Source organism: Marmota monax, unplaced genomic scaffold (genome assembly GCF_021218885.2).
Source record: "Marmota monax isolate L192 unplaced genomic scaffold, Marmota_monax_Labrador192_F-V1.1 WCK01_AAM20220418_F8-fsc00051, whole genome shotgun sequence".
NCBI classification, from domain to species: domain Eukaryota; kingdom Metazoa; phylum Chordata; class Mammalia; order Rodentia; family Sciuridae; genus Marmota; species Marmota monax.
In genome coordinates this window covers 13,257,977-13,284,143 of record NW_026695202.1, presented here as the reverse complement: position 1 = coordinate 13,284,143, position 26,167 = coordinate 13,257,977, and the positions used below count along the sequence as shown (strand labels likewise).

The 26,167-nt window shown below is 49.9% G+C and overlaps 1 protein-coding gene across 6 annotated transcripts; it reads right to left on the bottom strand.

Moving 5' to 3' along the window:
• Positions 1-1,401: 1,401 nt before the first annotated feature.
• Septin3 (septin 3) lies at positions 1,402-25,237 on the bottom strand. Of its 6 annotated transcripts, none has more exons than XM_046429728.1 (11): positions 23,923-25,237; positions 16,265-16,456; positions 12,629-12,757; positions 12,174-12,255; positions 11,471-11,608; positions 10,005-10,122; positions 8,989-9,084; positions 6,897-6,996; positions 5,338-5,389; positions 4,952-5,045; positions 1,402-2,715 (listed from the first exon to the last, which is right to left on the bottom strand). In XM_046429728.1, the coding sequence occupies exons 1-11, from the start codon at positions 25,235-25,237 to the stop codon at positions 2,650-2,652; spliced, it is 2,382 nt and encodes a 793-aa protein (XP_046285684.1). In that variant the 3' UTR covers positions 1,402-2,649. The 6 variants fall into 6 exon arrangements, with proteins under 6 accessions (XP_046285684.1, XP_046285689.1, XP_046285690.1 ...); XM_046429733.2 differs by lacking the exon at positions 23,923-25,237 and adding an exon at positions 20,786-20,935; XM_046429734.2 differs by lacking the exon at positions 23,923-25,237 and adding an exon at positions 20,786-20,935 and having other exon boundaries at positions 6,897-6,993.
• Between the last annotated feature and the right edge of the window lie 930 nt (positions 25,238-26,167).

Below are 26,167 nucleotides of genomic sequence, written 5' to 3'. Positions count from 1 at the left end.
AACTTCACAAACAGCACCAGAGCTCTTCAAATAAATTTTTTTAAATGATGTTATTATATTTTTATACCCTTATTTTATTCATTTATATTTATGTGGTGCTGAGGATCAAATTCAGTGCTTCCCGCATGCTAGGCAAGTGCTCTACCACTGAACTACGGCCCCAGCCCCAAATAAACATCTTCTTGACCACTGTATCTTATTAAATTTAAAATGCTATCAAGTATAAAACACATCAATTATTAACATGCCAGGGAGGAAAAAAGTTGCCAGATAAACTGACACACCATCGGTTGTAGGCCATATCCTGATTTCAGGAAAAAAAAATATCTTTTAAAGTATGACTTAGTAGAACAAATAAAATACAATAAGGATGGTGAGGAGCGGTAGAATAAGCATTGAGATAGTCTTTAACCTACCATGGTAACTAACTGCAACCTTGGGCTTTAGTCCAGGATTATGTTCTCTGTACTTGTTTCCATATCTGTATGATGGCACTGAGCTTTTAGATTTCCTTTAGCTGTGGTATTTGATTTCCACTAAACTTCTCTGTCACTCAAATCTCAGTGTTGTGTTGCCACTCTGCTTCCCACCCTCATCATTTTACTTGAATGATTCCAAGAGTCTGACTTGTCTTCCTCAGACTCTGACCCCACCCCAAACCACTTCCCACCATTTATCTATACCTGGAAACTTTTTAATTGAGGTCCCAGACATAATTGCATACAACTGTTACTTTTAAACTCAAAGAAATAAGACACAGGTGAGAGTTGTGTTTGCTTGCTATAAGAGTGGGTACCTCAAAGACTGGAAGGATTTGATTTAAGTACAAGAAAGACATAAACTAGTGTTTAAGTTTAAATTCTTAACTCAAAACATTCCCTGGATAATAGGGAGGCTTCTAGACAACGTGAGTCCACTCCCTTCATAGACTTGGTGCCTATGTCTGTAGGGAATAGAAGGGGGGAAACTAGGAAGTAAACTGAATGAAAATAAATGTTTACACTGAGGAAGGCAAAGCATAGCATCCCTCAAGATCAAGTGTGAGAGCTTTATCATTTGGGATACAAAATCCCAGGAAATAATGACTTGAGGTCTGACCTCATGCCACCTACAGATAAACTGACTTCACAAGATATTTCCATCTCTAATATTTATGACTACTGGGGCTGGGGTTGTGGCTCAGTGGTAGAGTGCCCGCCTAGCATGCACAAGGCACTGGGTTCGATCCTCAGCACCACATAAATGTAAAATAAAGATATTGTATCCACATAAAACTTAAGAATAAATTTTTTTTTAAAATTGTGATTACTTCTTACCAAGATTATCCCCGCTCACTCTCCACACGAGTTGATCTAATAGATGATTTGATCAAGGAGCATAAATAAGGTACAGGCCAAGCGATTATTGTTCAAACATCAATGTTTAGTTGTACAACACATAAAGTCTAGCAACATTTACACAACCAGTTTGAGTGTCTGTTGGCTCGTTTTCAATTGGGAAATTTAACCAGAATGTCACCAAAAGGTTGACTGGGACTGGTATCATTTAAGAAATGGGTCGTTCTTGCATCCCCTAGGCTTGGGCCTCTTGTTCCATCAGGACTTGGTTAGAGATGAATGGCCCACAGTCACCAGCCTTTGAGCAATTTGTGTCATGGTGGAAATTGGGAGTTGGAGGGGGAAGTAGGGTCAGGGAGGATTCTATAAAGACACTGAGTGGGGCAGTGGCAGCCGACATTCGCAAACATTCATGCATCTGATGGGGTCTTTTCCCTCCATTGGGTATTTTCCAGAGCCTACAGTGACCACCTATGGCCAGGCTAATTCATTACTCACATTAATGAGGTGGGATGGGGCAGGGGTGGGAGTAGGGGTAAGTGGGAAAAGATCCCTCTTATTGCTAAGTGTACAGAAGGGTGCTTTTTTTTTCCTAGAGTGTTTAGCTTGTAGGTTTCTGAGATTTTGTGTATAATTAGCTGTTTTTGTTTTTTAGTTTGGAGATAAGGAAGTCAACTCCAGCAAATTCTCTTCAGGAAGACCACTCTTCCTAAGTGGCTGCATTATGGGGTGGGGAAGGTGTGTACCCACACTCTGGGCCACTAGTGGTGATTTTTTTTAAAAGTGATGCTAGCCCTTGTTCCCCTGGTCACCTGCAGTGACCCACCCTTCTAAATACCTTTAAGCAATGAAGGAGACACCCTTGTCCCACAGGGGCTCACACAGCTGGTCTCAATGAATCTGACAAGCAGAAAAATTGCTTTCTTGGCCCCTTAGGGAAGCCAAGAGGAGCTCATGCAGATGAATGGAGAAGGAGCCATGCCGTTTCCCTTGGAGATGGTTACAAACAGCTGGTATGGGTTGCGAGGGCAGAAGCGACTCTTGTGAGTTTTTTTCTCCCTAGAGATGGGCTGGGACCAGCTGACATAGACGATGGAGCAGGGCTGGCAAGGGCTCCATTCCACTGGGAGGAGAGGAGTGGTCTGGCTAAATGGAGGAAGCAACTGTCCTAAAGGGGCACCTGGCCCCTCCCACCTGCTGAGGACCAAGAGGGGCTGTGGCGGTGGGCTAGACAAGCACAGCACTGAAAAGGGTAGCCCTGCAGCAATAACAGCTGAAGGAATGGAGGGAGAAGCAGCGCTTGAAATGGCCTTCATTCAGCAGTGGGGCAGGGGGTGGCTGGCACAGGTGGAAGGACAGTGCCCAGGAGACCTTCTCCCTGCAGGAGGGTTGAGAACGGTTGAGGGTGCGGAGACCAGCAGCTGGCAGCAGACACATAAAACAGCTTCTCCAGGGAGGCTAAGACCATGGTTTGGCAATGCCAAGCACCTCTCTCCTCTGCAGCCTCGCCAATGCCCACCTCCCTCACCCCACAATCTTCCCCTACTGGTACCAGGTACCCAGTCCCATATCTCCATACAGAACCACTCGCTGTTGGAGCCTGGGAGGCCTCTTTGGTTGACGTGAAGTAAGCTCTGGGTATAACACTGCTGCTGTTCTGTCCTGACAGGCGCCTACCCTGGAGTAACTTTATGGGCAAAGGAAGACAAAGGGCAGATTGATAAATCAGCCTCCAGGAAAGACTGAGGCTGTAGGGTTGGGGTACCAGTGACCTGGTCACCCCTCCCCTTTTCCTGGTCCACCAAGCTTGGATCTTAAGTCTCTATTTTGTTTGCCTAGCACCTGAGTGATAAGGACTGAGATTGTAAATGCTGGCATTCAGAGAGAACCAGTTGAAAACCTACTTTAGACCAGGCTGTGGGACAGGAGGTTGGATAAAGTTGTAAACAGTATTACTTGGTGGTTTTTTTCCTTTCCTAAGGCTAAATGGCTCCCTCAGCCCCAAATTTCAGCAATCTTACAGATTAAAGGAAAAAGAATAACTTATTTGTATAATAAACAGGGGGAAGTATCTGTGTTAATAAATACAGGGCTATGGGAAGGTAAGAAAAGGCTGAATGTCTGATTAGGGGTGTCACCGGGAATGTCTACAGGAGTCAGGAGGAGGGGTGTGGAGTGAGAAAGAGAAAGACAAACACAATTGCAATTCACTTTAGAACAAAAGTAAAGAACAGAGAAGAAGGAGTCAAGTAAGTCTGAGACAAAGGGAGCCACAGAGAAGCCAGCTCAACAGAGACAGAAGTCTGATGGAAAAAAGGGAAGTGTGGTCTAAAATCCATCCTGGAAGCCAAACCACTGAGAAACAGTGTACATTGTACATTTTTCTGATACTTCATTGGAATTGGTTGTTCTAGAATTTAATGCCCTCACCCCTTCCCCCACAAAAAAAAAAAGCTGCTTCATTTTACCAGCACATGTGTTCCTCTAATTGTCAACTGCAGAACCCCCCCACTTCTTTCTTTGCCTTGTGCTGCCCCACAAGTTCACGGCCAATTTTGTGTCTCGACTGGGGAAACTCTTTCCCATTTCTCCCTATGGCTCTGATTCCTCCTGTAATCTCAGATTGTACTTCGAAGTGCTTTTACTTGTGATCTTACTTTAGGGTGACCTAAAGTTACTTTTTGGTACTAGACTGGGCATCAATTCTAAATATAGAAATGAAGCTAAGTGGACTCCTCTAAAAGGAAGTGAAAAATGTCAGGGACAGGCCGGAGAGGGAGGGAGAAGGGATACATGAAGAAGGGAGGGAAAGGGGGAAAGAGAGAAAGCAGAGGCAGGAAACCAGCCTGGGAACAAAAGCCAGGTGAGCAAGGAAAAGCAGCAGTCTTTGATGGTGACGTGGTAGCTTTTGAACAGTGACCTTGACACAGACCAAAGGGTGTACTCCACTTTCAGGCACCAGTTCTTTCTGCAGGAACCCAGCTCAGACACAGTTCTGTGCTCCCTGTGAACGTCCTTTTCCTTTTCCCAGGACGTCCCCACCTTACCCAGGGCCACCCCAACTCACAGGGAAGATGCCCTGAACTCCCTCCCGCCACCACCCAGTCTAGCTCAGCCACCTGTCCTTGGAGAATTTCTGCAGCCCCAGTTTGTGGACAAGGACAGAAGTAAAAAGGAGTTTACTGTCCTGTGGGTCACCTGCTCCCAGCATCTGTGTCTAACCTTCCCAGACCTCTGGAGTGAGGTGCACAGCTTTGTTCTGGGACATGAGGAAAGAAGACACTCATGAGGATCCACACTTACAAGGGACTTTTCAGGGAAGGCAATAAAAATACCTCGTCCCTGTGCACACACGCGCGTACACGCACACACACACACACACACACTCATTTCCTCTCTCATACACACACATGCACACGCACACGCATACACATACACAATGTAGACAAGATGTTCCACAAATACCAGACAGGCCTGTGGGACAGAGCTGAAGGAAGAAGTGGCTGGAGGTGGTACTTGGGATGTGTGTGTATGGAGGAGTGGGTATGTGTGACGACACAGAAAGGGGGTCATCAGGGGTTACTGTCGTGGCTTTCCTCTGTGTCCACGCTCACCGGAGGGAGGCCTCCATTGTCATTGAGCCGCTTGGCCCTGTAAGTCTCATAGTGGATGTTGTGTGTCACTTCCTTGAGGTCCTGGAGGTGGGTCCTGAAGGACACAGGGTGAGAAAAAAAGGGGGATGAAATTAGGGGCAGCAAGAGGAGGAGATGACCCACCTCTGAGGTTAACACTTCACGTCAACAAACTGGACCCAGTGATTGGGACCCATTCCAGAAAGCCCCTTCTGAAGCCCCTTCTGCTTTGAGGCAGGAGCTGGAACTGGAACAGAAAGCTCTAGCAGACACCTGGAGTCCCAGGAAGTAGTAAATCTGAACAGATGGCCCTGGACACCAAATAGTTAAGCTGACATCCGGGTCAAAACCTGATGACAAAGTCTTACCTGATGACAAAGTCTCGAAGCAGGGCAAACTCACAGTGGTTGAGGTTTTCCACTATGAACAAAACAAAAGAAAACAGGTGTCATTTCATGAATCCACATCCAGGAGGTAAACCTCTGTTTGGGTCACGGAGGCATTTAAAGAGAGCGTGGGGGCTGGGGTTGTGGCTCAGTGGCAGAGCGCTTGCCTAGCATGTGTGAGGTACTGGGTTTGATTCTCAGCACCACATCTAAACAAATAAAATAAAGGTCCATTGACAACTAAAAAATATTTTTAAAAAAAGAGCATAGGACAGGTTGTTTTATATTTTGCTTACTTCAGTGTCCTGGATTTTTTTGTGTATGTGTGGTGCTGGAGATCAAACCAGGGCCACTCTACCACTGAGCCACATCCCCAACCTAGTTCCCTGGATTTTTTTTATTGAACAGGTATTTATTAAGCATCAGGATACAACAGACAGGATACTGTTCCAGACTCTGTAGAGTAACAAGAACTGTTATTTTTCTCATTTTACAGAAGAGAAAACTAACACACAAGGAGTCTAAGAAACTTGTCAAGGCCTAAGATACAATTCCTATCCTTGGAACTTATAATATAACTGAAAGAAAGTGATACACATAGAACAATCAAGCCATCTTTAAAAGTTGATGCTCGGTCAGGCATGGTAGCAAGCACCTATAATCCCAGCTACTCCTGAGGCTGAGGCAGGAGGATCATGAGTTTGAGGCCAGCCAGAGAAAATGAGCAAGATCCTGTCTTAAAATAAAATTAAAAGGACTGGATAATGTAGTCTGTCAGTGGTAGGGTAATTGCCTACCATGCACTCCCCCCCACAAAATTTTTAAAAATAAAATATTTAAAAAATAAAAATCCCAAAAGTGGGTTACAGGAAAACAAGAGATAATTCAAAACAAAGGGCTGAGCTTTGGTTTGGGATCACATTATCTGAAATCCAAGAATCACCACTAAGTTCTGTGATGGCATGTGCAAGGCTATGGGTTCGCTCCCCAGAACCACACACACAAAAAGTTGTGTGACGCCAGGCAAGGCACTTAACTTGTCTGAGACTGCAGTGCCTCAGAAGCTTTCGTTCTGAGGCAGGAACCCCTGCCCTGCTCCCCTTGTAGGGTTATCACATCAACTGAGACCCCTGAAGCTGTTCTTCGCAAACTTTCTGAATCATCATGACCTGCCTGAGGTCACATTAATTCACAACTAAATGGAAAAGGCAATATCCGGGCCGCCCTTCAGTACTCTGCCAGATCACATCCTCCTTCACATGAAACCTTCCTCTGTTTTTTCCAGTCCTTGCTAATCTGTGTTCTGAACCCCTCTGATACACCAAGTTGGTGCCCCCTGGTCAGGTACTAAATGGATCTCATTGCTTCCTACCTGTGAGCATCATCTTCTCAATTAGACTGTACGCACCTTATGGACAGGATCTGATGGGCATTTGTTGTATATCACATTATCTCAGGACACAGCCCTGACCCCAGATGGCTGAACAAATGACTGGATAATTGATCAGCAGCCGGTTCTCCCAGAAAATGCATTTAATTACCTTCAATGATCCCCCAGGGAGTTTTTCTGCCGAGGACCCTCTTGCCATTCACTTGGTACTCCTTGTCACTTCCCACCACAGCGAAGGGCATGCTCTCCTGCTGGACAGGGGCAAAAACACAAACCAGACACATGTGCACAGTCATCCCCCTATGACCAGAATGTCAAAGTCAGGGCAGCAAATGGCCTTGGCTGCCTACCCTTGAGCCACACATTTAGGATGCTCATTTGGTGATACTATTGATGGCAAGAGAAAGGCTCTCTCCCTTGAAAAGAGCACTGAGCTAGGAGGCAGAAGTCCTGGGTTAAACCCTGAATATACTGCATGGCTGGCTAACCTCAGGAAGTCACTTCCCGGAGTGCACTTTGTACATTTCATAGTGCTTTAAAACACATTTTGCTTGATTTGGAACAGCCTTGCAATCTAGCAACACCCACTCAAGTGTCAGCCAGACTCACTGATGCCTCATGCTGTGTCCTATGAAACCTACTGGCAGATACCCGTGTCTGCTGAACTCTCAGGCACCAGGCCCCTTCTGCTCCACCGGGTGAGTTGTACGTCTGCCAAGTGCCAGTTGTTTGTTCCCAAATGTATTTGCCTGAGGTATACTTATTATTGTCATTGGATGAATTAACTAGTCAAGCATTGCTTAATGACAGGGTAGATTCTGAGAAATGTGTCCCTGGCTGATTGTGTTGTATAGTCGTCATAGCATGTACTTACACAAACTAAGAGACTATATCACTAGGTGATATCAATGTATGGGAGGATTGTCACTTGTATCATAGTTATGCAGCACATGACTATAGGTGTAGGCTGAGGTCATATGCACGTAGAGAGTTGTTTCTATAAAAATTAAGTTAAATATTTCAGAAAGACTTTACAAATGTAAACTGCTTTGACATTAAGAGTAGACTTTGGGGGCTGGAGGTACCTCAGCTGAGGTTCAGTCCTCAGCACCTCAAGAAAAAATTCAAAAGAGTGGACTTATTCTCAGAGAAGAGGCCTTGGATCTACATGAAAAGTGTTTGATAAATATGATGTATGTTTTGTTAATTTAATTTCATAAAATATTTATTTTTAAACAGTCAAGATTTATATACCTCTTTTTAAAAAAGTGATTCCCTCATTCAAGTTGATTCTTTTTTTTCAATTAACTATCTGTTCCAACTATATCAGGTAAGGGGCTTCTGCTAGATTACCCACCCTTGATGGAGGAGGGAACTCAAAACCAAAGCAGCGAGGGTTGTGTCTCAGGTTTCAGTTGAGAATCTGAAAAAACCCAGACTAGATTCCAGGATTCTGATGCAGAATTATGGAATTGTAGAAATTTGGAATTGAGAAGAACCCTAGGAATCACACAGGCTGACAGTTTCTAAGCCAGTTCCTGAAACATGTCGTGCCCAGGGGTCTCCTTCAGGTCTTCAGCAGGTATCCTAGAAGCAGCTGGGAAGGCAGGGCTAAGTGTCAACACAGCTTTGCTCTTAGGTTTTGTATATGGGAGTCCTGAGATTTAATTTTCTAAGAGTTCTTTAGCTCAGTGGTAGAGCCCTCATCTAGCAAGTGTGAGGCACTAGGTTCGATTCTCAGTACCACATAAAAATAAATAAATAAATACATAAAAAAAGGGTATCATGTTCATCTACAACTAAAAATAATTTTTTAAAAAAGGAATTCTTCTAAGGAGTGAACAAGCCAATAAGCCACTCACCTAGTCTAGCCTCTGCATTTTACTGAGGAGGAAACCCAGGCAGCGTCTGAGTAGAACCCAGATTCCCCGTGTTTCTGTTGTTTGGTGTCCCGCCTCACCACACACGGACTTTGCCAGACTTGTGGGGAAGAGGGTGCTTTTGTGTGGTCTGAGATTGGAAGGGAACCCTGGCTTTCTGGGGGCAGGGAGCCCCTCTGTGGGTTCATAGTCCTGGCCAGGACCATTGTCCTCCTTGTCCCATGTCACTTCTGGTCAGACAAGGTGGCACACGGATATAGAGAAAAGACAGAGGAGGAAAGGTGGAAAGACAGAGGAGGCACATGACATAGGTCCCAGGGGCATTAGGAGCATCCGTGGGATGAACAGAGCCCGGACACCCACCCTGATTTTGTCGTTCTCCGTCTTATCCTCCAGATCCTCATCGAATTCCTTCTGCGGGTAGAATTCAATCCCATTTACTTCAAGCTCCTTTCGAACCTGGTGGGGAGAAGTAAGGTGGTCAAGTGTTGTCATAGAAAAAAGGGCATGTGAGTGTGAGGTAGGGGTGTGTGTGTGTGTGTGTGTGTGTGTGTGTGTGGTGTGTCCATGAGCACATACACGGTGTGTGTGGTGGAGTCAGAGATGCACCCAGCCTTTGATGCCAGTCCTCTCTGCACTCTGAGGCCATGGACAGCAGGAAGATCCTACATAACGGTAATTATCACCGCCCAGCCGGAGAGGAGGAAGTCTCAGGCACACCAGTGTGCTCATCCCAGAGTCTAGGATTTGAACAAATAGCACACCTAAGTCCAAATGCCACTGGGCGGTGCTCATGGCCTGCATGCTGTATTCCTGCCCATAAGGAAGAGTGGTGAGGCTCCCGCCCCAAGCTCCTGTTTGCTTTCTTTCAAGGCCTGTTTAAGTCCCCTCCTCCAGGAGGTCATCCGGGACCTCTTCAGCATTCCGTTTGATTATAATTCTCTTAAAAGCAGCAACTATCTTTGCACTGGCTTGTACACACCCTCCTCTGCCCTCCAGGGCATCCAGCCAGTTGTAGGCGGGGTGTATAGATGACGTCACTGAGGACTAGCAGGCAGTTGACTGATTAGTCTAGTCCTTCAAGTAACCTGACTTCTCAGGAGTAAGATTTTGTGTTCGCAGACACTTGTGTATCCAGTGGTCTCCTCAGCCAGCTGTGGAGTGGAAGGCAGCAGGAGCAGCGCTGGCTTCTTGCCTTTGGTCCCCAGAACCGCCAGCCCCAGCCTTCTGAATGGTTCATTAGGTGCTGGGGGAGGAGCTGGGGGAGGAGCTGGGGGAGGACGGGTGGGGGGGGGTGATGAGAGCTAGGAGATGGCTTGGACCTGGAGGAGAGCAAGGAAGTGTTGGAGGCAGGAAAAGGAGAAAGGGGGCCTTCTTACCCTCTGCTTGAATTCAGACTTCTCCTCCAGGGTCATAGTGTCAGCCTTAGCAATGACAGGGATGATGTTCACCACCTTGCTGAGGTGTTTCATGAACTCGAGATCGAGGGGTCGCAAGCTGTGGCCCAGAGAAGGCGATAGTGTCAGAACCACCTGCCATCTACCCTAGCCACTGCTACCTCTCGGGGCACCTCCTTGGGAGAGGACTGGGCTAGGAATCTGGCTGAGGCCACGAGACTGCAGCCTCTCCTCTCTGACACACCATCACTGACCATCTGCAGACTGGCCCCAATTCTTCCACCTGCACGCAGTCCCTCCCCCACCTTTCTTCCTTGTATCCATGCAAATTCTGCCTCTCCTTAGGTTGTCCCCACACACTCCTGACACCTTTTCTGACCTAAGGATTTCTTTCTCCTGGAAACATCTGTGGGTGGTTGTCCCCATCCATGTGTCCTTGTGTCACGGTTACTTGTGTGTCTTATTCTGCCTGTGGGACTGCTCTTATGTATGGGCCTCCTCCCAGGTCCCAAAGTTAGTTCTGCAGGGCCCAGTTGGGGGCTTTGTCCCTCCCCTAGTCTGAAGGCCTGCTCCTCCCCAACCTGAGGCTCTGGGGCCCCAACCTGGCTTTAGTTTGCAACCTGGGGTACTCATTAAGTCAGGTTTTCAGATGGTTCCCTCTGACCGCGGATCAAGGTCTAGGGAGGGATAAAGTCAACCTTTACTGAGGTCCTGCCCGGCCCAAGGTTCTTGTTTCATATCCCTCCTTCCCCATCGCTGAACTCTGCTGAGTATGTTTTCTTCAAACACTGGGGCCTATCCTGCTGGTGCTGTTCTCAAGAACTGAACTCTGCCCCAGGACTCGTAATGAGTTACGAGACACACGCTGGTCACATAGGAAGGCTGCTTGAGATACCAATAGGATCTCTGACCTCAGCCTATTCCCACACCTGACCATCTGGGGCCCACCTGCAACTCACAATCTGAGTTCCCAGCACGTTCTGCGTGCTCAGCCTTCTCTAGACTCCTAGCTCCCAGCTGGCCACCTTTCAGATGCCTCTGGCTAGGTCCCACATCCTACCAAAATATCAGCCCCAATCTAATAGCCCTGCCTCTCCCTATTTCACCCCTTTTGTTTCCCCTAGACCCCAAGCTTTATCCAAAGCAAGAATTTTTGAACTAATGAGATGCCTTCTGCTCACATATAGCAACTTCTCTGGTACAGTCATGCTGTGCTGGGATACCAGTGGGCAGTATGGAGGCAGATGGTGGTCAGTTTTACCTTCCTGGTAAGAAAGTGAGACTTTCTTGTGGAAATTCTGGGAAATCCCAAGGTCATGACTGTATTCAAGTCCCTCTGGGCCCCTGAAATGGCCCTTAGCTGGTATCCAGGTATTGATTACCCAATTCAGGACAGGCTGATACAAACCAGAGTCAGGCCTAGCAGTAGAGGTGGGGGTGGTACATACGAGTGTCCAGTGGGGGAGATGAAGTAGAGGCAGCAGTGGACGCGAGTGTCAGGGATGCGCTTTTTCCTGGCGATGTTCACCTCCTCCTTCAGGAACTTCTCATACTGTTCATTGATGTACTTCTCAATGGGCTCCCAGCTGAGAGGAGAGAAAAAGTTGATGGAATGTAGCCAGGCGCAGTGGCACACACCTGTAATCCTAGTGGCTTGGGAGGCTAAGGCAGGAGGATCAAAAGTTCAAAGCCAGCCTCAGCAACAGCAAGGCCCTAAGCAACTCAGTGAGACCCTGTATCTAAATAAAATACAAAATAGGGCTGGGGATGTGGCTCAGTGGTCAAGTGCCCCTGAGTTCAATCCCCAGCACCCCCCAAAAAATAATAAATAAATGGAATGTAGCAGAAGGACAGGATCCAGGAACTCATCTTGACACAGTCAGATCACAACCCCTCACACTTACCCTGTGTCCTACCTCCCCTGGTGGGTCTAGGATATCTGCCTATTCTCCATCTGCCCACCCCCTCAAATGGCTTTCCAAGGATGATTGGCAAGGATAGAACTCCCCAGGGAACCTAGCCTCTGCCTGGACTCTAGGAACCTGCAGAACATGGAGGATGCAGATGGTTCTCAGCATGAATGAATCTGCACCATGTTCATGTCTTCCCAGCAGAGGACTTAGGGCAGAAATCTCAGAGGCAGACATATACCAGTTTTCATTGTTGATTTGGTCTCCAAAGCCCGGGGTGTCGATGACAGTCAGCTTCATTTTGACACCACCTTCCTCTATTACTGAGGGATGAATAGAAAAGGCATCAGAGAAGTCAGTCCTATAGCTGACCCCAATGCCCCGCAGCCTATGAGCCAGGCCTCTTTTCTTCAGGACTAGTTATTGGAAAAGGTAAGTTTAGGGTCTCCCCCTCCCCGTTTCTTCCTACTTCTATGTCTAAATCCTACCTGTGCTTCACCACCCAGCTCAAGGCCCCCTTCTTTCCATCCCAGGCCCTCTCTCCCTTCCCTGGACTAGCAGTCTAAGGGGTTGGCTTTGTGGAGTTTAGTGCTTAATTCTGCTCCATCATGAGGTTTCATTCCCCAATATGCCTCATTCCTTCCCCCATCATCCACCTCTGAACAAAGCCCAGAGGGGTCCCCGCCTGGTCCTCACCATGCCCAATAGCTTTGATCTCCACCGTCTTGGGGATCTTCTCCTCCCGATTCCAGCTGGAAGCCTTGCGGCTCACCTGGGATTTGAACAGCGTGTTGACCAGCGTTGACTTGCCCAGTCCACTCTGGCCTGCAGCAAGGCAGGAGGAGGAAGACAAGGTAGAGAGAGACCACGTCCACCTCCTGAGCTCTCAGTTCTCCCAGCTTCCAGAATTCCAAGGCTATGATCCAGGCCACTCACCAAAGGATGGAGGGGCTGAGTGGGGACAGCAGGCAGATGGGAATGCCATCCTGCTTACTGGAGAGGGCCTTGGGATTCGCCACTGGATCGTATAGTCTCTCTTTCCTGGGGCCCCAGAACCACTGGGAGAGGGGACAGCATCTGCATCTGTCTAATGTGGTGGGGTTTTGTTTTGGTTTGCTCTTTTGCTTGACTCAAGCTTTCTGTCTTTAATATACTAAAAGTAAAAGCAGAATTACTTTGCATTTCTGATGCCACCTCATAGTGCCTAAGCACTTTCACATCTGTTAGCAAAATCTGTCTTTTTGTCAGGCCTGTAAGTCACACAGCAGAGCTATCTTTATCCCCAGTAGAGAAGGCCCTAGAGAGATTAATCCTCTTCTGACACACAATGTGTGTAAGGCAACTTAACTAGTAAATGCAAGACCAGGGACTTGAACCCAAAAACCTAGTGGCTCCATATCCACTCTTTATTCTAGCGTAGTGGTTTTTAAATTGTACTCAGGCCCTGGGTTCAATCCCAGTACAACAACAACAAAAAAGTCCTGTTGGAGATCCATGCCAGAGTGGGGACCGCAAGAGAAGGGGAAGTGGGCAGGCAGGGTCTCAGTGTCCACCTCCAGCTCCTTCACTTTGGCTCTCTCTGCACCTGTATTCCCCATGCAGTCTTGCCACAGTGTGTCCTCCAAGAAGTTCTATCACTAAAACACTTTTGGGAACCGTGGGTCTGAGCAGTGCTTCCCAACTCTAACATGCACGAGAATCACACCAGGGAGGCTTGCAACTGAAGAGCAGCATCAGTGTTCCCTGCACGCCCCGCCACAGATCCATGACTCAGAACCTGCAGCTTAGCTGGGCTTCCAGAAGAATCATATGGACACTAAAGTCCAGGAAGTTCTGGTCTGGAGTAAAAAGACCAGAATGGGAGGCAAGAGCCCCTAGGGTTTAGACCCACCTGTGCTGTTTTCCCTGAGTACCTTTGGAGTCAGGTTTGCCCCCACAGCACTGCGGGGTCTTAATTTATTTACTGATAAGATGAGGAGGGAGGGAACTGCATGAGGCCAATGATGGCAAGTAAGGGGCCTTCTCTCATTCCAGCTGGTCAGGGGGCAGAAGCCCCTTAGACCATTATGTTAAAATGGCTACAGCTGGGCTCAGTACTGGACATGACCCTGAGTGACCAGCAAGGTCTGCCATGGGGAAGGAGTGTCCCACATGTCTTGTACAGGGTGGACATCTCAAACTGAAAATCGGAAGTCCAAATGCTGCAAGATTTACAACTTTTTGAGTGCTGACATGATGCTCAAAAAGTTTTAGATTTTTGGAGCATTTCAGATTTTAGATTTTCAAATTAGAGACATTCAACTGGTAAAATGAACGAAATTAATCTAAGAATTTCTTTAAAGTCCCAAATTAGAACATAACTGGTTCTAAATATTTCAGATAAAGGATACACAACCTGCATTTGCTATTCTTGGTCTGGGATGCTTTCTAGGATCATTTGTTCATTCAATATTGGAGTCTTTCTTTTTTCTTTTTCTTCCTTTTCTTTTTAGGTAGTACTACACAGATGAATTTTTTTGTTGTTGTTATTTTTTCTCTTTTTGTTGTTTGGGGGTTTGTTTGCTTATCTGTTTGCTTCTGTGCTGGGGATTGAACTCAGGGGTGCTCTACCACCAAGCTGCACCTCCAACCTATTTTATCATATTGAGACAGGTTCTCACTAAGTTGTCCAAACTGGCCTCAAACTTGCAATCCATCTGCCTCAGCCTCCCGAGTTGCTGAGATTGCAGGCATGGACCACCACAGCACCTAGCATTCATTAAGTATTCTTAAGTGTTGTCCTAGAATTGGAGGCCCAGCAGGGGAGGGCAGATGGCTTTCACAATCCCACTTAGACCTGGCTCAGACACCATCCCAATTCTCAAAGAGCCTTTTGTTGCAAGGGACCAAAACATAAGCACACAGTTACAATATGATAAGCACTATGAAAGAGAGAACCACCAGGTGTTATAACAGCATTATAAAGGGAATACAATCCAGTCTTTCTGGGATTAAGGAAGACAGACTTCTAGGAGTAAGCAACAATGAAGCTGAAACCTGAAAGGTGACTTTGAATGAGCCGTGAGAAGCAGGAAGGGAGTTCTAGACGGAGCGAATGGCACATGCAAAGGCTCAGAGGTAGAAATGAGTGTGGCAAGTCGAGGAGAACTGTTCCACAAGATCGAGGAGTAAGAATGCTGGGTGGGATGTGGTAAGAGATGAGTTAGAGCAGGAGTAGAATAGTGGTCTTGAGTTAGAGCAGGCCAGAATAGGAGTCTTGAGGTTAAAAGAGGGGACAGTAATGGGATGTAAGTAGCATGGGTAACTTGATGATGAATTAGAGGGAGAGACAGAACCAGAAGGACTGGTGTCACTCCAAGTGTGGCCTATGGTCTGGCTTCCCGGGTCCACAAATCATTTGTTACTGGTTCTTGAGATAAGAGTTTTGTGCTACAAGGTAAATCAACTGTGTCCCTGTTTGATGTTTCACCCTGGGCCAAGTTCTTAAGCACAAACCTGAAGGTCAGCACTTTGAGTAGTACAAGTGGCCATGGCAATCCAGGTGGCAGACCTAGCTTGACTAAGGCAATAGTGGGGGATGAACAGAAGTGGGCAGACTTGGGATAGATACTTAATACAGACATATATAAATAAATATATATATAGACACACACATATATATATATATATATACTCACACATATTTTAGTTATAGATGGACACAGTGCCTTTATTTTATTTATTTCTTTTTATGTGGTGCTGAGAATTAAACCCAGTGCCTCACACATGCTACTAGATAAGCGCTCTACCACTGAGCCACAGCCCAAGCCCAGACTTGGAAATATTGACCATGGAAAAGGGACAGGACTCCATGATTGATTATACTGGGGATAAGGAAGGAAAAGGGAAGAAAGAAGATGCCTAGTTCCCTGTTTCAGCACTGAGTGACCCAATGATGCTATTTAGTGACCAAATCTCTGCAAATTCCCTTTCAATTTTAAAGCTCTATGAAAGACTCGAAATAAGACCACCTTTCACCAATCCTCCCACCAGCTCTTGGAGGTGGGGAAGGGCACTAATGATTCTCCCCTGCCACAAACCTGAAAGCAGCTTGGACTGGTGGAGAGGCTACTTGTCTGAACCCACTTGAAGGCAGAACAGGCTGGCCACCCACCCAAGCTGCCATCCCTAATGGAAGAAGGTACCCAGGCCTTTGTGGTCAGCATGGCAATATTCTCACTCCTAGAGAGAGTTCTTCCTAGAGAAGCCAGGGCTGAGGCCATTCTGGGGACAGAAATAGGATCCTTAGTGCTACCTGCTGCCAGGCCCTCCAATGACCCCATGGCTTCATACCAACAACCATGATGTTGAAGTCAAAACCAGTCTTCATGGTCTTCTTGCGCATCTGCTCAATGATGGTGTCTATGCCAATGTAGCCCAGCAGGTTGGAGTTGATGCTGACGGGCTTCATGGGCACTGCCGGCTTAGGCCTGGGCTCAGGCACCAGCTCTGACATGGCTGTGTCCGTCCTGGTCTCTGGGAGCCCTGCAAAGCCAAGGTGGGAGGGGCAGGTGGGGTGGGTGGGAGGAAAGCAGAGGTCACATGGAAGCCACAGTATTTTTCTCTTCATATGGAGTAGTGTGGAGTGGGACTAGAAGGGACCTTAATATTACCTAGCCTGAACCCCTCAATGCATAGATGAAGAGTCAGGCCCAGAGAGGGAAGGACTTGCTGAAGAACACAGGCCAGGTCACGTGGAAAACCTGCACCAGCACTGGGTTCTCCAGCTGCTGATCACTTTCAAACACACTCCACAGCACCAAAGCACATCTGTGCATCTAAACCCAGGGCTTCTCCACCTTGGTACTCCTGACATTTGGATAATATTTTATTGTGGGGGCTGGCCTGCGCCCTGTAGGATGCCTAGTGGTATCCCTGGTCTCTGCTCAATGCCAGTAGCCCACCATTTGTGACAATCAAAAATGTCTCTAAACAGTACCAAATGTCCCCTTGGAGGGCATTGCCCCGGTAGAGAACCACTGACCTAAGAAGTGCCTGGGGTTTTCCAGACCCAAGTCCTGTCTTGACAAATAAAGGACAAAGACTCGAGAATCCTGCAGCCCACATCTATTGACTGTCACTGACCTCAACTATTTCATGCTTCAGAAGCAAATAGGGCCACCTTTCTCTGCAGAGAGCATCTCTTTCACCTCCCAGCCTCAATGTCCCCTCTGTTCCATAAGCTGCAAAGTAGAGGTATCTGTAGGAGCCCCAGACACCCTCCTAGCTATAGTTTAGAGTCAGTGGGTCCGGTGAGCAGGGGACGATACTCTGATGAAATCCGTCATTTGCCTAAGATAACATAGCATGGGAGAAATGTGAGGCTGAGGAAACAGCCCTTCCCCCTGGGTCTGGCAGACCCTGAGTATGTTCACACACAGCAGAAATCTGTGAGTGCCCCATCAGGCCACTGTCCACCAGGGTAGGTTCTAGAACAGAGCAACTCCATTTCCCCATCCATAAAATGGATGTGTGAGTGAAGCAGAAAGACACTGGCTTTGCTACTGGTCAGCTTTGTGGACCTGAGCAGACCCCTGAGTCTGCTTCTTCCTCTGTAGAACAGCAAGATCATCACTAGGGCTGTGATGAGCATTGCATGAGATGTGATGCTCAGAAGCACTGAGCAGGTGCCTCAAAGTCCCAGACCCACTTTCCCCTGCCCCTTTCAAGGTCACCAGCTTACCTGGAGGAGAGATGAAGCAGTGCCTGTGAAATCACTTGTGAAAGAAGGTGCCCCAGATGCTAATTTCACGAGCACAGTTACTAGACTCCCTGCTCTCTGGCGGATGCCTTCCCAGCTTTGCCATTCTAGAATTCTGTGGTTCAGAATCACCACCCTGCAGTCTCAGCCTTACAGGAAGGCCTGCTGGAGCAGCAGATGGGCAGGAGGGAGAGGGGACAGGAATGCCTCCCTCCCTACCCCTCAAGCCCAGTCAGGAGTCTGCTCTTGTACCCACCCCCTACCTGGTCCTTTCACTGGTACTGGCAAGACCCTCTCTCCCCACAGGAAACTGTCACTCCCCACTTTCTCCTGTCACTCCCAAACACAGCAAGATCTGACAAAGCCTTAGGACCTCCCCAGGGCTTGGCGAAGCTCCTTCTTGCTTCCCAGGAAGGTACGCCAGCCAGGCTGCTCCAGACGGCAGCAAGATTGGCTCAGCCCTGCAGCAGCTGACTCCAAGCAGCCTGGCCCTGCTCCTCTGCTCACCCACGTGGCTCATGCCCTGAACACAGCACACCTGCATGGGGGGCCAATGCCCCATTTCTCCTGGCCAGCTGCTCACACAGGCTGGCCCTTCCCATTTCCCTCCTGCGCATCAGCTGAGCCCATTTGGCCTCTACAGTCTGTATTGTGAGACCCACTTGGTGGTAAGGTGGGGCAGGGACCAGAGGTTTTACTCCAATTACAGACCTGGTAGGTGAGCCTTAGACTTATTCATGGGAGGGGTAAGGATGCCTGTAAAGCATTTGTCCTCATGGCCTGTTCAGCCCTGGCTTGTCATCCTAAGAAAGCATTCCCAAAAGACAGACCCTTATGAGAGACTGGGCTACCAGATTCCCAAATTACTTCCGGGGGTACAGCAGGCCTGCTGCAGGTCTAGGCTGTGGGCACATCTCATATTTTACTCCTCTAGTGAGGACGTATTAGCACCCACTGTGCCCCATCCAGAGCACCTACTGGCAAGTCAGCCTCCTCCTGACCACATGCCAGTCCTAGACTATAAGCACCCACTGATCAGCTACAAGTCCTAAATATGTGCTACAGGTCACTGTGCCACAAACTTTGATGGAAGACCCTGTACCCTCTCCAACTCCTGGCTAACTCCTACTTTCTATTTTCCTGTCTGATGTGGGTGTCCCTCTTCTGTGCTGTCCCTCATCTGTTCACACATGACACTCATTCATTCCATCATTCCAACCCCAACCAGGCCATTTCATATGCTGTCAACTGCAGGCCTACTTCAGCCAAGCCCTACACTCAATGCCAAGGACACTTAAGTACACCAGGCAAGGTCATTGCCCCCAGGGGCCCACTTGTCTGGTGAGGGTGCCTAACAAAGCCACCAAGACCTCTGGGGCACCAAATAAATGTTGCTCTGGAGTTGGATTCTGTAGCTCCATCCTCTGCCCCATAGCTCTCCTGGTCGTACCAGGCCAGCTTCACATGGGCAGCTGACCCAGGCTTAAATTCTAGCAAGGTGACTTCTGTAAGCCTCAGTTTTCTCCTCCGAAAAGCGGGGACAGTACATGCCTTTCCAGGTTACTGTGAAGGCTATACAAAATCATAGACAAATAAATAAAAGCAAAAACAAAATCCTGAACATAAGTTCACTGGCACCAAATATATGCTGGCTTCCACACTTCTTCAGGACAGGGCAAGGGCTGTGTCTTATTGATCTTGGTGCCTAATGTACTTAGCATTCCACAGTGAGCACCCATGAATGAATGGAAACCCCAGGGCAAAGCAGGTGTCACTTCAGGACCATCACCTTTCTCCCCCCTCAGATGCTGCCCCTGAGCAGAGCAGCTGACACTCAGCCACAGTCAAGGAGGGCAGACCTGTTAAGAGAGATCTCCTTGCCCAGCGCACTGGCTCACGCACATAATCCCAGCGGCTTGGGAGGTTGAGGTTGGAAGACCTCGAGTTCAAACCCAGACTCAGCAATAGAGAGGCCCTAAGCAATTCAGTGGGACCCTGTCTCTAATAAAATATAAAAAGGGCTGGGGATGTTGCTCAGTGGTTAAGCACCTCTGGGTTCAATCCCTGATACCAAGAGGGGAGGATATCTCCACCCTCCCCTGTAACAGAAATTGAAGGAAGACCCTCCAGGGTGGGGAAGAGCTCAGGATGGGGGTCATAAGAGGATGGAGCTCAAGTATGTCATCCTGGCTAGATGGTTCTTTGGACCCCTCCTAAGATCCCAGCTCTTCCAGGGGCCCTGGAGAGGAGGGGATCGATCTGCAGCACCTCCTGCTAGGAGCCACCTGCCCCATCAGTGCTCCAGGGAGAGACACTCTCCACCTGACTCAGCTCTGCCCCATAGAGCAGCGCCTCCATCTCCATGGCTCGCACACATGCTGGTGCTTTCTTGTACAGGAAAATGATTGGCTTTGTCTTTGTCTGGCCCAGGGACCCCACCCCTCTGTTGGGAAGGTGACAGTAGGAGGAGGGGACCTTTCCAGAATAGCACCTGCCTCCCTGACTTAGAGATGCCCCCTTTTCCCTCCCAAGCTGGGGGTCTTCCCTAGTCCCCAGCAGTCTTCAAGACCCCACCTCCACCTGCAGGGGCAAGTCCAGTCCATTGGCTCCAGCCTTGGGAGTTGGGAATCACAACAGATGCCTTAATCCTTCCCATTCGCAGAAGCAAAGGGCCTCTGGGACACCCCGTCGCCTCCCAGAACTCAGAAGGCCAACGAGTTTCCCTGGAGACCACCAGCTGGTGCCTGCCTCAGCTGTGCCTATCTGAATTGGGGGAAGGGGACTGAAGTGTCAGCGCACAGGTCTCTTATAGGCTGGAGGTGGCCCTGGTACCTGTGCATGGTGTACATGTGTGTGCGTGTCTTGGCGTGCTCCAGCGTGGGGTTTTTGTTGAGAATACGGGTCCCTGCTTGCGTGCGTGGGTCTCCGCGTTCTTTGTGCTTTTTTCCGAGACTGTCTCAGTGTGTGCGTCTGTCCATGCATATGTCACCGCGCGTGGGCTCCTCGGCGCTGCAACCCTCCCCCTGGTAGCGCCTCTGGCCGCGCTCGGGAGGTGGGGGGGGTGGGGCGCACCTCCTCCCGGCGGGCGCCGGTGGCCCAGCTGGCCGCCCTACCTTTGGACATGAATCCTCCTTTGTCTCTGTTCCTCCGGGAGATGCTCAGGGCGCGGGGATGCAAGGCTGAGCGGGGCGCAGGCTCCCCTGGGCCGAGCGGCCCCTGCAGCCGGGCCTCGCCTCTCCGCGCTCTCGGCCCACCCGCCTGGCCCGCCGCCCCGCCGCGCCTCCCTGCGCCCCGCGCCCGCCCGGGACCTCGCCTCGGCTCGCTCGGCGCCGCGCTGCCCTGCCCGCGCGCACCGATGCCGCCGCCGCCGCCGCCGCCGCTGCCACCCGCACCACGTGACCCGCGCGCCCGCCGGCCCCACCAAGGGCCCCTCCCCTTCCCGCGGCGCCCGAGCCCGCACGCGCGAGCGGCCACCGGGCCGGCTGCGGGCTGCCAGGGAGGTGCGCGGGACGCCGTATCCCCGGACTCCCGGTGCCCGGCCGCGGAAGGTGCTCGCAGCTCAGTCCGGGTTCCTCCCGCTTGATACTGCTCCCGGCCCCTTACCCTCTAATCTGGGGCGGGGCGGGGGGACGAAGGGGACCGGTGGCAGCTGCGGGCAACCGTGCGCGCGCGTGAGTCACGCGGTGGTTGGGATATTGCGCTGGCTCACCGCGGTTCTGCCCAGGCGCGGGCGCCCTGAGAACCCTGAGTCAGGGACCCAGATTCCAGGCCCAGCTCCGGGATGATCAGCCCTATGACTTGGGCTAGTCGGAAACTTCCCTGATCCTCAGTTTACCCACCAGAAAAATCTTTCATGCATTCGGTCAAAATTAACGGACAATATATTACCAGACTCCTAGGGAAACGGGGCTGAGGATGACCGTCCTTGTCCTGAAAGGTTCTAGATCTAGTGAAGGAAACAAAATGGGAAGGAGTTTGCACAGGGTGGACCCAGGCGGGCACCCAGGGGAGAGGGGGGTTGTGGAAGTCTTCTTGGAGGAGGTGAAGCCGAGATGGAAAAGGAAATGGAAGGGGTAGAGAAACATGGAAGGGCATTTTGTACAGAGAGGGCAGTAGTGGTGGGAAATCACAGAGGTGAGAGCTGCGGAACCCCAGAGCTCTGGGCTAGGCTGAAGCAGAGGAGACAGCAGATAGGATGTCCACCTAAGGCTGGAGGAGTCTGCAGCCTTGGAACCAGGCTAAGGAACTGAAGGGAAGGCAATGATGAGACACTGGGGAACATTAAACATGAATCCCTGTGGCAGCTGTGTGGCAAGGAGGGGGACAGAGAAGAAGCCCCACAGTAGCAGAGGGATGGAGGAGACCGACAGGGGAATGGTCAGGTTTGAATATGAGTTATGCCCCCAAAGCTCCTACATTAATGCAGGAATGTTAGGAGGTGAAATGATTAGGAGAGCTGCAACCTGATCAGCCCATCCTAGTACAAACGGACTGACAGGGTGGTAACTGTCAGGCAGGTGGGGCGTGGCTGGAAAAGGAGGGTCACTGGAGGATGCCCTGCAAAGGTCCATCTTCTCTGTGGCCTCTTGCCCGCTCCCTCCTTCCCTCTCCCTCCCACCCTGAGCGGAGCAGCTTCCCCGTGCTATGCCCTCCACCATGATGTTCTGCTTCTCCTTGGGCCCAGAGCAATGAACTTGGCTGACCATGGACTAAAGCTTCGAAACCATGAGCCCCAAGAAACTTTTTCTCCTCTTAAGTTGTTCTTTTCAGGTATTTTGGTCACAGTGATGCAAAGCTAACTAATTAGTACTGAGAAGGTAAATCAATAAGATGGGAAATAGACTGGATGGGATGTAGGAGAAAGAAAGATGAGGAAAGGAGGACACCCAGGTTTCTCATGAGGGGCTACAAGGCTGGTGTGTCTTTGGCTGAGAGAGAGCTCAGGGAGGGCCGGAGTCCGTTCAAGAAAAGTGCTGCCTCTGGACATGCCCAGGAGATGTCCTGGTAGAGAAGCTGAACAGGCCTCTGGCTGACCATGTCTGCGTTTCAGGAGAGAGATCTGGACTGAAGATGAGGGGACAGTTGAGGTCACACAGAGAAGAATAAATACCAGAACTTGGGGAGGTCCCCAGAAAGAGTGTGCAGGGTGAAATGAGAAGGGGGCTGACAAGCCACAGAACCAATTCAGGAACTGGACTGGATGTTTTCAAGCCTTTTTCCTGACCCAGAATCTCTTGAGCCTTTGAAATGTAGGGAATGCGACAGTCCGAAGTAGAATCCGAAGGGTCTGGGTTTCATTCAGCTTACTGATAAACTGGGAGATGTACTCAGCAATGAGCACTTGCCTAGCGTGCAAGTTCATACCCCAGCACCAAAAAAGAAAGGAAAACCTTACCAACCAGCCTACTGCCACAACTAATCCACTTTGGTGAGACTTTAACATGCCACAACCTCTCTGAGGGAACTTCCAGCCCTTGTGTTGACTTCCACACGTCTCCAGTGGGGCTGGGGATATAGCTAGCGTGCATGAGAACCTAGCATGATCTCCAGCTTATCTTTCAAGACTAAAGGACTGAGGGTAGGGGTGCCAAGAAAGAGACTCTCAGGCAAAGCAATTTTTTAACAACAGATATCTTCCTGAAAGGCAGAGTGTGAATAGATTTAGAAGATCTTGGGCAAGGTCATTATCTCACATACAGGAAAGCATTGCAATGACAACTACTATGGCAAATAGTGGGTTACTGAAGTGCAAGCCTGTATTTCCATGCAGTGATTTGCTTTTAAAACTATACTTGGGGGGCTAAGGTTGTGGCTCAGCGCTAGAGCACTAGCCTCTCACGTGTGAGACCCTGGGTTCGATCCTCAGCACCACATAAAAATAAATGAACAGAATAATTTATAAAAAAACTAGACTTGGCTATTGATGGCCGGAGTGTTCTAGCTCTTTGGAGAACAAAGAAATAACCATGGAGATGCTCACTGAAGGACTCAGCCTCATGGCTCCTCCACAAGTTACCTGCAAGCCTTCCTTCTGATGGCTTCCCTCAACCTGACCTCTGGCAGGCTAGTATTCAAGTCAAGGTACACCTCCTGTCGTCAGCTCCTTGATCCCTGTTCCTTTTTCGCTGATTTATTCAATTCCAACTCCTCCTTCCCTTTCCTAACCTATCCAAGCATGATATCCAACCCATCCCAGACTCATATACCTCTCACCCCCTCCAGCACCACCCAACAGAATACCTGCACTTACCTTTGAATTCTCTGGCCAGATCCAGTGTGACAGGCTTGGTGGCTTGGTCTGTGACAGTCTCCATTGTGGGGTGGTCCTGGGCTGCTTCGATGCTAGGCATTAGTGGGTAGGTAGCAATGTCCAGCTCACCAGTGGCTGGGTCTGTGGCTGTGCCCAGACTGCTTGTGTCCAAAGTAGGAGAATCCATAGTTGTACCCAGCTTGGCTTTATTTGCTCTAACCAAAGCCATGGTTGTGTCTGGCCGGGCTGTGCCCAGCTTGACTGGATCTGGTATTGTCAAAACCATGGCTGGGTCCCCTGAAGTCTTATCTGGCTTGGCTTTGTCTGCTATAACCATGACTCTGCCCAGCTTCTCTGGATCTGTAGTTATCAAATCCGTGTCCTTGCCTGGCTTGGTTGTACCTGTGGTAGATAAGTCTGTGGCTATATCCAACTTGGTATCCAGAGCAGGAAACTCTGTGCCTGTGTCCCATCTGGATGTGTTTGTTGTAGCCAAAGTAGTAGCCAAGCTAGATCTGTTGGTGGCCATTGTGGCTAAATGTCTGGCTGTGTCTGGCCTTGTTGTGCCCACAACAGCCAAATTCATAGCAGGGGTGGCCCTTTGGAGTAGCCGGGGTCTGGGAATACCCCTGGACCGGGACTTACCTCTTCCTGCAGAGGCTCTGATGTGCCCTTGGCCCACCAGCCCTGGCCCCGCAAAACTTGATGAACTCTGGGTTAGCCGAGATTGGAAAGGTAAGGCCAGGTACGAACTCATAAGGGGCTTCTCCACTGTGGGCATCCTGCTGGGTTTGAGCAGACCTGGGTTCCCTGGACCCTCAGAGTGGACTCTGCCTTCTGACACTATAGTCATGGGTGCTGAGCTTTGAGCAGACAGCCTCCCTCCTCCATGAGTGGCAGCCTCCCTGCCCAGGGTGTGCAGCTCTTCCCAGTGGGAAAGTTGGGGGTTCAGGGACCTTGCCTGGCTCTTGTGATGGATTGTTAGGGAGATGGAGCTCAGCTTTCTGGGCACAAGGCTGTTGGCAGGCAGAGGGCTCAGGACAGCCCCTGGGGCAATGCCAGTGTCCTGCTGAGGCACATTTAAAGTCCTGGCTCTAAGGCCCAGTCTGCTGGAGGTCTGTGGGACATGGCTTTTGGGAAAGGCATCCAGATGGACAGTCTTTCTGATGACAGGGATGAGGGGGGATACCCCTCCAGGAAGCCGTGAGGGGTGAGGATGGCGCCCCAGCATGTTGCTGCGGGAAAAGGAGGTTCCAGAGCCTGAGGCTCCATGGGGTTGCATCTCTGGAGGAGCAGGTGCAAAGTGGTTGTCCATCGGCTTCCCCTGGGACAGTCCTGGAGTGAAGGTCCGGCGGGGTGAAGTGCTCAGGCTTGGAGGTTTCATCCCTCCCCATCCTGACCAGCAGCTGGCACTGCCCTCGGAAGGGCCCTCATTTGTGGGACTCCTTAGTGGAGTGCACACATTTCTTCCTACCTTCCTACAGCTCCCACCCACCATAGTCCTTCACATACCCACACAACACCCAGCCAGTCACCACACAGGACAGCCAATGCACACTGCCTCTGCATGAGAGAACGCAGGGTCGGGGATTCCTCTCCCTCTGCCTGAGCCTGGGTGTGGCCCCCTCTCTGTGGACAGCTCCATGGAGGTCACATGCATGTTCAGGGACTCTGGAGGAGGGCAGTGGCTTCTGAGGTCCTATCTGCCTCTTTCTTCCAGAAGGAGCCAAAGGGCTCTGGATTCCTACCCCCAGCCGCCAAAATAAGAGTTCAGGCATCCAGGCCAGAGGTCCAAGGAGGACCAGTTGGCTTGAGAACAGGGTCTCGATCTGGGGCTTCTGCCCCAAACCAGGAAAGAGCCCTGGGTTGTCCTGGTGTGGAGACAGAATCAGAGATGGAACTAGAGGGGCCCTAGAGAAGGCAGGGCTTGGGAAGTAGAGAAGTGATGAGTATTCACAGGAGACATGTCTGGTGAGCAAGCCATTGCCCCACTGCATGGGGAGACTGCCATCCCCAACTGCCCAGCAGGGAAGTGGGCAGGGCTCTAGGGAAGTAAACATTGGGCATGCGCCCAAAGTCTGTGTCAACAGAGGGAGGTGGGGCTGGCACCAGGCAGTTCCTACAGACACCCAAAGGTGGGAAAGTGAAGGCTCCTTCTGAAAATCCAACATGGGGCTCCTAGGCTGTACCTCTGGGTGAAGAGGAGACAAGGCTGTGGATAAAACCAGGCTCCAGGCTACAAAGA